The sequence below is a fragment of the Nansenia antarctica genome (genome assembly GCF_963989245.1).
Source record: "Nansenia antarctica genome assembly, chromosome: 2".
In the NCBI taxonomy this organism is placed as follows: Eukaryota; Metazoa; Chordata; class Actinopteri; order Argentiniformes; family Microstomatidae; genus Nansenia; species Nansenia antarctica.
In genome coordinates, this window is record NC_137675.1 from 19,421,618 (window position 1) to 19,433,920 (window position 12,303).

Genomic DNA, 12,303 nt, shown 5'->3' on the forward strand with positions numbered 1-12,303 from the left:
TGTTGACTCTGATATGCCTGGGTACTGTTCCTTTTTCTTTCTTTTGTGCTGTATTGTATAGCACTTTAAGCTGCACTCTTATGAATAAAAGGTGCTATAGAAATAAAGATGATTACTGTATGTGACTACCAGGTGTCAAGTACCATTCCTCATTCCATTCCAAGCATTACAATGAGCCTGTCTCTGCTGACCTTTTTAGATGGCTCGATACGACAGTACGTTGAGTTAAGAATGTGTTCAGGGACACATCCAGCGTCTTAGAGAGTTCATACACTAACCTTGTAGGTGGATGTCTAAGTGCTTTTTATTCATGACAGCAACTAGCAACCCAGCTAGCGTGACCTGCAACGACCTCGAACTCAGCAGAGCCCATTCATCGAGGCCAATTTCAGGACGGGCTGTGAATCAAATATGAAAATCCGAAGCGAAAGCTAAGGCGCTAATTGGATTAGCCTAGCGCTGTACTATTGGTGAGATAGTCGTGAAGGCTCACCGTAAGTCTGAATTTAAGCCGAGACTTTATTTTCTCTCCTCAATTCCTCATGTTGTCTGTTTAAGAAACACAACGTCTCCCAATGACACGTCACCTTAACAACAAGGACATTCATTCCAGGAATTATGGGTCTGTTGGTGTTGGGTGTCGTTGGCATGGCAACTGGCTTTATCTGATTTTCTTCTAGTGCAATTCCAAGGAATTTTTCAATGCCCTGTTCGTGACATCTGGAATGTTCTTTTTTTTATGGGGAACTTTGATCCACCTTTTTGCGGTTGGAAAGTATATTGGCCTAGTTGTTCATTTACACTCTTTTGACATCAACGTCATTCGTTATGATCATGAATGATGGGGATGAGGATGGTGATGATGACGTATTATATGTTCTCGTAAATCACTCTCACTCACATCATCGTCACACATCCCTGGGTTGTAAGTTATGTGATAACTCTCTCTATGAATCTCATGTCATTAGCTAGCACACTTCCTCAGTCACTCTATCGAGTGGGAGTTAGATGTGTGTGTGTGTGTGTGTGTGTGTGTGTGTGTGTGTGTGTGTGTGTGTGTGTCTGTTGGTCTGTGGTGTGGTCTGGGTGAGCTGTGAACAACTCTAATGTTCTCCTAACACATGCCTAATGAGACCTCATCAGTGTGTAATTAGCAGATCAACATTTCCATGGCTCCATTCCATCACACACACAGACAGACAGATACACACACACACACACACACACAAACACAAACAACTCCATGGCTCCAATCCACCATGGCCTCAGTCTGCATTAGTACTGTACACTGGACTAATAGGAAGATGAGGCTAATGCACACACAGTTTCACTATGTAAGAGTAGTCTGTATGAGAAAGGGAGAGTGCCACTCGCTTTTCCGTTTACCCCTCGGAACAGAGTTACAAAGGGTAGTGGTTGAAATCTTCCCCTATGAAATGGGATAACCCTTCAAGACCCTGATACATCATCAGTAGTATCATAGAAAAGCAAGTTTCGCTATCAATCGATCAAAAAAGTCATCAAATTAAAAAGAACAATGCTTCACTACCAGGCCAGTCCATGACAGAATAGCAGTGCTCTGTAGGCTAGCAACCCATGTTCATACCCTGACAGTCTGCACTGATATTAGAGGAACGGTAACAACTGCAACAACTTCCCGGCTGGAAATTTCGGGAAATTTCGGGAAATATGTAAAAATGCAGGACTGTCATGCACAAATCAGCCTTAAAACATTGTTGTGACGTTAGATATCTTTTTTTTTACCAAGTTTTTTTAATGCTTGTTATAAAGAAAAGGTCTATAATACATTGAAATGACATTAAACTAAGATAATACGATCATAATCATCATAATAATTCAGATGATATTTAAAAAAATCTTTATTAACAAAGAAAATAATTACATTTGTGGCTTTCTTTTGTTGCTAGTGCGATCTCCTTGGCTCTACCCCTACATACAAACAAGAATTGGGACACCCCTACCCTACATGTGGACGTGCAAAACGGAGGGATTGGGCCATGGAAAGGGAGAAAATAGCAGAGGGGAGAGTTACCTCAGTTCACAGCTATCTGGCAGCTCACTCTGCTGAAGTTATGAATTATCTATGAGGGAATCAATGAGCTGATCTCAGATTGCTGTGAACTGAAGTAACGGTAAGGGGTGATACTAGGAGAGGGGTGGTACTGAGAGAGGGAGGGAGGGAGAGAGAGGGGTAGTAGTGAGGGAGGGAGGGGGAGAGGGGTAGTAGGGAGGGAGGGAGAAAGAGGGGTAGTTGGGAGGGAGAGAGGGAGGCAGGGAGAGAGGGGTAGTACTGAGGGAGGGAGGGTCAGCGGGACAGAGAGAAAAAGGTTGAGAAGGGGTAGTAGGGAGGGAGGGGGAGAGAGAGAAAAAGGCTTAGAGAGGGATAGTACTGAGGGAGGGAGGGAGGGAGAGAAAATGTTGAGAGAGGTGGTACTGAGGGAGGGAGTAACTGGTATCAATTTCTCCTGCGTAAGACTGGCTGTCTCCAAAACCACTGCTCGTGTCCTCTCAATACTTTACCTTCACCTCCCACAGGGAGTCCCTTTTTACCCTTTTACTCTTTCAGAATCCTCATCATCATCAAAGCGGTTGTGTTGGAACATCCACATTATTTGCATACGTCCCAATTGCAACCCTAACCTAATGTCATCTCTATAAATACACATCCCTTTACACCCGAGTTGATCCATTATGAGTCATAAATCATCAGAAAAACCTCTTTGAAGTGGAAAAACGACAGTCATAACGCAAGCACCCTCGTTGGAAAGGCTTTCATCTCCGTGTAAAGTGAGCGCAGAGAACAGCGATTGACATGGGATGAGGGTGGTAATGGTTGTTCTGTGAAAACGGTAAGAGGTCGTTCTGTGTCACCACCGTGTTCGAATGAGTCACAGACGCCCACAGTTCACCAGCGATGTTGTCCTGGGAGAGGCTAGATGTCGTCAAGGCTTCACTGAACAGTTTCTCCTCTTCGCGGGTTTGTTATCGTTTAGCGTTTCTATTCAGGCAGGGAACACACGTCGCCGAATCGATATTGGTACATATGAACGATGAGGTCACTTTTAGTTTCACCGCCTGTCAGGTGACTTCCTCGGCCGCTTGGCTCTGGCAACTGTGCCGTTTTCGTTGGGAGAGTGAGATATTTGTTGTTGTGGCGGCTCTTCTTGGTCATGTGACTGGAGCTCCAGCAGGTGTGGCGTCCTGGGTTGGTCATGTGACTGGAGCTCCTGCAGGTGTGGCATCCTGGGTTGGTCATGTGACCTAAGCTCCAGCAGGTGTGGCGTCCTGGGTTGGTCATGTGACCTGAGCTCCAGCTGGTGTGGCGTCCTAGGTTGACGGCTCTATTCATGACATTTCTGCCACGATCAGTGTGTTGCACCCTCCGGGAGTTCATTGTGTCATCGTGCCTTGTCACATCATTTCGACCTTAGTCCATCTCCTGGGCTCGGTAGCTGTCAGTACAATCAGTGTTGAACCCAATAATAGTAAAATGATTTAAAAAACAAGCTTGTCAAAAGGGAGGGATGACGACATGTTTTGACAGAATATGTCTTAACATGTTAATGTGTTACCGAATATAACATGAATACTGGCTGTCCTTAACTGACACACAATATTCATGTTATATTCTAACATGTCATGTTTGATAACACACAAATGTGTGTGTATCATATTTATGAGTATGGCAGTTGCCATGCTATGCTATGCTATGCAAAAGGTCAGGTATGAATGAATAGAATGTATGGTGATTTAGTTTTCACCCACACAATGCTAAGCAGGCTATAGGATTCACAGACAGAGTTATTTGGTAAACACAGTTCTGAGTTAGTCATTGTCTCTCTGCATTGTTGTTGCATTGTTGTTGTCACTCGCTCAGTGATATTCTTCTGAAAGAGAGTCTCTTGTTCACCGAGTCATTGTCACAAGATGTCATAACCGTGCGTGTGTGTATATGCGAGAGCGTGTGCGTGTGTGTGTGTGTGTGTGTGTGTGTGTGTGTGTGTGTGTGTGAGTGTGTGTGTGTGTGTGTGTGTGAGTGTGTGTGGGAGGCTTGATTGCTGCAGACCCGCTGGGAAGGCTGACGCACAACAAGCCCAGAGAGACAGCATGGCATTCTGTCAGCCTACACACACACACACACACACACTGTTCTCTCCGCTGTATCTGTGAACAGGAAACTAATTCAGTGATACAATATTCATAACTACACTGTCATAACAGCAACGTAGTTTTAGTGCTTTCCAGGAACGCAACAAATCGCCTTTCAGGAATGTCACATTCCCTTACTGTCCATAGATTAGATAAAGATAGATAAAGAAGGGATTGGATTGATCTCAAGTCTTGAGAATGCTAGTGTGCACCAGTTTGGACACGTGTGCTTGTCTCTCGCCTGCCCAGACAGCTGATCCTCCGTCTCACCCGGGTGCAGCGTCTTCCTGTAAGAGCTGTATTGACGGTTGACTCAATCTCACTGGTTAGCCTGTTGGGTTCTATCAGAGAAAGCCTCTTAGCGGCTCAGATTCAATTAGCCTTCATTGATCCGGCCCTGTTTTCAAGGGGGATGTGATTGGAGCCATCTTTTGAGGAATATACAGTATCTCTGGCTCGATTCAGTCAGCGGCTAAGTAATAGTCAATGTTTAATGATAATCTAGAATGTTCTATAATGATTCCTAGAATCTCTCTCTCTCTCTCTCCAGTCTAAATGTGTTTGTTGATTTATCCATGATACCAATTTGTTCCTATTTCATTTTGAACCTATTACAATCCAGTCTAAATCTACGTGATACACCTGTGCCCTCTTCTCTCGCTCACTCTCTCGCCCTCTCATGTTCTCTCTCTCACTCTCTCATTCTCTCTCTCTCTCTCTCTCATTCTCTCACTCTCTCACTTTCTCTCTCATTCTCTCTCACTCTCTCATTCTCTCTCATTCTCTCTCACTCTCTCACTCTCTCCCTCCCTCTCTCCCTCAGGGTGTGACCCAGCTGGAGGAGCAGTGCGATGACTAGCCGGCGCTCCAGCAGCCATGCAGACAACAAAGCTCTCTCCTCTGCCACCACGTGGCAGCCTCCGCTGCTGCCTGCTGCCGCCACCGCCACCGCCGCGTCCACGGCTCCCAAACTCCACGTCAAGCGCTCGCTGTCCCAGGAGACCATCACCATCCACTTCTCAGCCATGGGGAAGGAGGAGGAGGAGGAGGAGGAAGAGGAGCTGTACGGCTCGGCCGTCTCCTCTCCGACCCCCGCCAAGGAGGGCCGGGGAATCGTGACGGCGTTGGAGGCGAACGAGGCCCTGTTCGAAGCGGTGGAGTTGGACTCGCCGGCGGAGGCCGCGGTGCTCCCCGTGTCGTCGTCCTCCACCTCCACCCTGACTCCCAAAGCCGTCTCTCTGGGCTCCATCTCCGCCGCCTCCATCCAGAACTTTTTCTCCTTAGCCTCCGAGAAGAGCTCAGCCCCTCCCCCTGCCCCTGCTCTGTCCTCTAACTCCACCCCCAACTCCTCCCCCTCCAGGTCTGCGACCTCCGGTTTCCAAGGCGACAAGCCCTTCTTCAGCCTGGTCAAATCCCTCTCCTCGGACATCGAGCCCGTCCGCGAGGGGATCATCCCTCCGCCCGCCTCGGCCCCGCCCTCTTCCTCGGTCCGCCACCGGCAGCTGATGAAGAACCTGGTGAAGTCCCTGTCCTCCGACACCTCCTCTCAAGACTCCTCCTCTTCCTCTTCCTCCTCGCCCTACCGCCTCCCGGACTCCTCCCGCCTCAATCTCACCCTATTCAAGCAGTTCACCCAATCGCGTGCCCCCGCCGCCGCCGCCGCCGGCAGCGGCGCCGGCGACTCCAAGACGGCCCCCTCCTCGCCGATGACCTCGACCGACAGCCGCTCCTTCTTCAAGGTGTCTCATTCGCTCTTGTTTGTCTGTGATTTTATTTTTATTTTTTCTATGTTTCGTTGCCATTTTGTTCTTATTTGATGGTAGAAATATCAATATTGTTACTTTTTATTGCTTATCAACTCTCCCCTTTGAGAGTGAAGTGTGTGGTGAAAGGAGTTGTGTGTCACTGTGATATTCATGAAAGATAATGTGATATTGTTTGTTCTGTAGGTGTCAGAGGTGGAGGCGCGTATCGAGGACACCAAACGCCGTCTGTCCGAGGTCATGTACGAACCCCTCCAGCTGTTCAGCAAGATGATGGGGGACGAGAGTGGCGGGGGTCTCGGGGGGGGTAGCAGCATCTACCGGCCCTCCAAGGCCCTCTCCTCCAGCGCCACGGAGCTGACCACCCTGGTCTCCCTCAATAACGGCCTGGCGGAGAGCAACAACAACAGCTACAGCATCAAGGAGGAGGAGGGCAGCGACTGGGAGGGGGAGAGCCCCACTAAGGGGGCCGAAGCAGCAGGCGGCGGCGGCGGCCTCTCCTCTGACATCAAAAGCACCAAGTCGTTGTCTCTCTCCGCCTTGACCTCCGTAGGCCTAGACAAGTGCTCCATGTCGGCGCTGGCCAAGCAGGAGGACGAGGACTTCTGCATCCTCTACAGCGAGGACTTTGAGACCTGCACGGACACCGAGGGCGGGGACACGGGCGGGGACAGGACTTACGAATCGGGGACGGGGGGGTCGGGCAGTCGAGCCAGAGCGCACGCTAGCGGCAGCACGGAGCCTTGCAGCGAGGACGAGTGGGGGGACGGAGAGGAGGGGGAGGGGCCAAGCGTGCCACACTACACCCTGATCTTCCTCATGGTGCTGATCTACGGCTGTTTCGTGCTCCCTCTGCCCACCTACGTAGGAGGGATGGTGTTCGGGGCAGGACTGGGTTTCCTCCTAGCCATCGGGGTCGTGTGGCTGGCTGGACCCAAGCCCTCGGGCCGGGGCGCAGTAAGACAGCCCAGACACCAGGGGGAGCTGTGGAACACGGCCCAGCTCGACATCAAAGAGCCCAATATCTTCAAGGTAAGTAACTTAACTACATGAGGTGTCCATGATCTAATGGTCAAATACAATACTATTTGCATGTGGAAATGCAGCACAAGGCATTTTACGATAGCGATATATTGCAAAACTTTTCCTTGGCCTGTTCACGTGTGATGTAGCTAAGTGCCCATTAGAATCAGCCCTAACATAACGATCAGGGCTTGAGTCAGCCCCTGCCACAGGTTCTTCTTTCATCTATGTCTTTTCTCCCATCTCATCTCTTCTATTGAGGCGAATGCTGGCCACTCGGATACCACAAAGGGCCACATTGTGGCCAGCAAAGAAAAACACTTTCACTTTCACAATTGAAAGGGGAAAATTAGGGGCCATTAGGGCCATCAAATGAGATCGACCACAGCCACGCTTTTAACTCTCTTTTCACTGCTTTCATGTCAGAGGGCGGAAATAAATGGAGAGAAATTGGAAATAAATGGAGAGACGGGGAGAAAGAGAGAGAAATTAGGCTATGGCTGAGTACTTGATCTCTTCCGTTAGAGCTGATGGACAATAAATTACCTAGGAAACCCAGCCATTAGGCTAATTCAGTAGCATTAGCGTTTGAATGAATCTGAGCCTCTGAATGTGAGCCAAAATGTTGTTTTATTAGCATAGCCTATTAGCCTCATAGCCTGTTAGTTTGTTAGCAGAGCCTGTTAGCAGCTCTTGGTTTATCACTAATGCCCATCATCGTATCTGGGTCAAATACATAGGCTACTGAATATCAGATGCTTGAAAGGCTTTGAGGGATGATAGACTTAAGCTTTGAGTTTTTTGGAGCCCAACAAACCGTTTGACATTTGCATTTGAGCCAAGTCCGATCTGCCGCCTCACACAGAGACACAGTACACACCCACCACACACACCACACACACACACACACACACACACACACACACACACACACACACACACACTCCCAACCAGCCAGTCAGTCAGTAGGTCAGGAGGTCTGGTCAGCCTGGTCACCTCATGTCTCATGGCCCCCTTCCAAATGATGTCACCTCTGGACTGGCGACAGAGGTCGCTCGGAATAATGGGAGGATGGAATAATGGGATGACGGAATGGGTTCCACAGTCTGGCTTGACCCCATGCATGAGGATGCTGATGACATCATTGGCAGCAGACAAACACAGACAAACACATACACTGCCAGGCTTTGGCGTGTCATTCAACAGAGTTGTGTGGAGATAAAGGCTTTGATCTGTGCTATGCTAGGCTTTGATCTTTTGAGCATTTTCTGACAACAGTATCGTCTCTCTCTCTGTCAGTCTGTCTGTCAGACTGTTCGTCTGTCTGTCTGTTTGTCTGCCTGTCTTTTGAGCATTTTCTGACAACAGCATCGTCTCTCTGTCTGTCAGTCTGTCCGTCAGACTGTTTGTTTGTTTGTCTGTCTGTCTGTCTGTTTGTCTGCCCGTCATTCTCTCTCCTTTTCTTTTCCATCTCCCTCTTTTTTCTCTCTTTCCTTCTCTGCCCCTCCCTTCCCTCGTTTTCTCTTCATCATGTCCTCCTTCTTTCTTTTTCCTTCTTTCTTTCTCTCTCTCTCTCTCCTATAATATCTGGTTCTCTTCATCTTCCCCCCTTCACATCTGACTGTGGTATAATAGGACCCAGCGTGTCTGTATCAAATGTACTTCAGCTGATTCATGTGTCTCTGCTGAAACCTCCAGGGGTTGTGTCTCTCAGTCTTACACATTGAACGGAGATGAGAATAGGTCTCTATATTGCTTCTGTCTCCATTTCTTTTTTTACAATCTTCTACAATCTACAGCCTTGTTTTATTGCAGGCAGAGGCGGTACCCTCTTGATGAAATACAACTAAATGCTCGATGTCTAGCAGGGTTTTATTGGTGCCCCAGGGCGACGCCGAGATGAAATACAGCCACAGGCTTCTTCGTTGGCAGGCTCGACCTACCCTGCGTTGAGGGTTTTATTAGTGTATGGTATGGGAAGGTTGGGTCAGGGGGGCAATGTGTCATGGTGACACCAATGAATGTCAACCACGTGGACTGGTTGTAAAAGGGTGGATTGAGACATCCCCACTACCTCCCTGTAGTGGCGGACATCATAGTTTCTCTGCTATACATTTTAAAATATATAATAATAATCCTTCTTCTAGCCTTGTAACTGCCAATGGGCCCTGGTTGTCATAGATTACTATTTCTTATGAGGCCTGATGGATAGATGATTCGTTTACTTAGACAAATGTATTTGGTGTAAGTCGCTTTGGATAAAGGCGTCTGCTGAATGCCAAAAATGTTAATGTTAATGTAAATGTAAATGTCACTAGATAGAATGTGACCAGTAGCTAGTCGTCCCTCTTCATGATATCCGACCACCAGCTGAGATCATAACTCACTTTCAGCGTCTTTGAGCCTCGAAAAAGCGCTATATAAATATAATGAATTATTATTATTATTATTATTATTACTCTACCCAAGTCTGTTTTGCAGGCAGTACCTTTGTGCCTCCAGGTGAAAATAAACAAATGAAATAAGAATGTGCCAAACAACCAGAAATCACGGCTGCATTCGTAAATTCACTCTCAGAGCGCCGGAGCGCATACTGGGTTCAACGTCATAAAGGGTCCAAGTCATTTGATTGGACAAGAGGCATTCCATGAGTGCTGATCAGATCTCCGGAGCGAATTTACGAACGCAGCCCATGCTAGTTGATTTGTATGTCGATTGATGGAGGTACTGTCTCCCTCCTGTAGGGCTGGATGAATGAGATCATGAACTACGACCCTGAGACCTACCACGCCACCTTGACCCAGTCCGTGTACGTGAGACTGGAGGGCTCCACCCTCCGCCTGTCCAAACCCAACCGCAACATCGCCCGCCGCGCCATGCACAACGAAGCCAAGCCTGACGTCACCTACATCAGCCAGAAGATCTACGACCTCACCGACAGCAAGGTGTGTGTAAGGGGGAGGGGGGATGTGTGTGTGTGTGTGTGTGTCTGTGTGTCTGTGTCTGTGTGTGTGTGTGTGTGTCTGTGTGTCTGTGTCTGTGTCTGTGTGTCTCTGTGTGTCTGTGTCTGTGTCTGTGTCTCTGTGTCTGTGTGTCTGTGTGTCTGTGTCTGTGTGTCTGTGTGTCTGTGTCTCTGTGTGTCTCTGTGTCTGTGTCTCTGTGTGTCTGTGTCTGTGTGTCTGTGTCTCTGTGTCTGTCTGTGTGTCTGTGTCTGTGTGTCTGTGTCTGTGTCTGTGTCTGTCTGTGTCTCTGTGTCTCTGTGTCTGTGTGTCTCTGTCTGTGTCTCTGTGTCTGTGTGTCTGTGTCTGTGTGTCTCTGTGTGTCTGTGTCTGTGTCTGTGTCTCTGTGTCTGTGTGTCTGTGTCTGTGTGTCTGTGTCTCTGTGTCTGTGTGTCTGTGTCTGTGTGTCTCTGTGTCTGTGTCTCTGTGTGTCTGTGTCTGTGTCTCTGTGTCTGTCTCTGTGTCTGTGTGTCTGTGTGTCTGTGTCTGTGTCTGTGTCTCTGTGTGTCTGTCTGTGTCTGTCTGTGTCTCTGTGTCTCTGTGTCTGTGTGTCTCTGTCTGTGTCTGTGTGTCTGTGTGTCTGTGTGTCTGTGTCTGTGTGTCTGTCTCTGTGTCTGTGTCTCTGTGTCTGTGTGTCTGTGTGTCTGTGTGTCTGTGTGTCTGTGTCTGTGTCTCTGTGTCTGTGTCTGTCTCTGTGTCTCTGTGTCTGTGTGTCTGTCTCTGTGTGTCTGTCTCTCGTCTGTGTCTGTGTCTCTGTGTGTCTGTGTCTGTGTGTCTGTGTCTGTGTCTCTGTGTCTGTGTGTCTGTGTCTGTGTCTCTGTGTCTGTGTGTCTGTGTCTCTGTGTCTCTGTGTCTGTGTCTGTGTCTGTGTGTGCACGTGCACGCGTGAGTGTTACTTTTAGTCATGATCTTCTAGCTATGAATACACATGATCACTAGACTCCGTCATCCCCTCCCAGATCTACCTGATGCCCCAGAGCTTGGCCAGGAAGCGCGTGTGGAACAAGAAGTACCCCATCTGCATCACGCTGGGCAAGCAGGACGACTTCATGTCCAAGGCCGAGGGGGACAGGGCCGAGCCTGCGGACGACAAAACCACCACCACCACCACCACCACGACTATCACCACCTCCACCACCTCTGCTAAGGGGGACAGGGGGGACGAGACGGGGGGGGGCACAGAGCTGACCCTCTACCTGTTCGGGAGGACGGGGAGGGAGAAGGAGGAGTGGTTCAGGAGGATCCTGCTGGCGTCCAAGCCCAAGGCGGAGATGAAGAGGGCCACCAGCCTGGTGGGGAGTAAGACGGGTGAGTCACGCCGAGAGGTAAGAAGCTTCGGGCGGACCGGGTTTCGTTGTGAACGCGTCACGGGACGGAGCGAGGAACGGTGTGGAAACACACACGCGTGTTCGGTAATCGTTCCTCATTCCGTTCCCATGCGTCGCTACCAACCCGTCCTCCCGAATTCCTACCTCCGCCAGCCTCGGCTGTTCCACATCGACCTATACACCCAACCGTGACGACGTACAGACACAGTGTGGCGTGTACAATGTGGGATGTGTCTTTCCTACGTCTCTGTCACCTTTGACCCCTTTCACCTTTGACCCCCTCTCCCCCGTGTAGCTCTGAGCTGCCACAGTCGCAGCAGCAGCCGTGGCAGTCTGGACGAGGCGCTGGCGTCTCTGTGCCGGAACAAGGACCACTCTAATGCAGCGCTGGTGGCAGGGGGGGGCAGTGCCAGGCCCAAGCCCCTGCTGGACTACAGCGTGTTCATGGCCGCCCTGGTGCCATCCCAGGCGGAGGGTAGTCCCGCCGCGGGGGCCAACGCTACGGCCAGCCCCGTGGCCCAGAGCCCCACCAGCAGCCCTGGGGTGGGCAAGAAGGTACCAGCAGCAGCCTGCCACAAACCACAACACTCCTCCTCTCTTCTCCTCCTCCTCTCTTCTCCTCCTCCTCTCTCCTCCTCCTCTCTTCTCCTCCTCTTCTCTTCTCCTCCTCCTGTGCAGGGATTCCACTTGTCTGACTTAACTGTATGTTCGATGTGCCGTACAGAGAGGCTTTTGAGACGGGTAGAGAAGGTGGTTTATGCTAAGAACAGTCTAGAACAGTGCTCCGTGTAGTACTACAAGGGCTGGTTTCACAGACAGGTCTTAAGTCCTAGTCGTGGACTAAATTCCACTTTCAATGTAAAATCTCCATTGAAGATGCTTCTTAGTCTAGGGGTTAGGTTTAGTGGTGTGATGGCACTAGGCTGGAACAGAAACCTGGACAAGACCCATTGTGGCTCTCTCCAGTAGCAGGATTCAGTGTCGCTGGTTTAGGCCGTTATAGCTACTGTACATACACTG

At 49.5% G+C, this 12,303-nt stretch overlaps 1 protein-coding gene across 2 annotated transcripts in view; it reads left to right on the forward strand.

Annotated features, from left to right (window-relative positions):
• Positions 1 to 12,303, forward strand: part of LOC308151646 (testis-expressed protein 2-like) — a 38,652-nt gene that overhangs the window by 15,574 nt on the left and 10,775 nt on the right. For both annotated transcript variants that reach the window (XM_080524553.1, XM_080524554.1), the window contains exons 3-7: positions 4,994 to 5,909; positions 6,120 to 6,965; positions 9,701 to 9,901; positions 10,915 to 11,263; positions 11,579 to 11,838. In XM_080524553.1, the coding sequence (XP_080380679.1) occupies positions 5,022 to 5,909; positions 6,120 to 6,965; positions 9,701 to 9,901; positions 10,915 to 11,263; positions 11,579 to 11,838 (2,544 nt within the window). In that variant the 5' untranslated portion in view covers positions 4,994 to 5,021. The remainder of the gene's footprint in view (positions 1 to 4,993; positions 5,910 to 6,119; positions 6,966 to 9,700; positions 9,902 to 10,914; positions 11,264 to 11,578; positions 11,839 to 12,303) is intronic.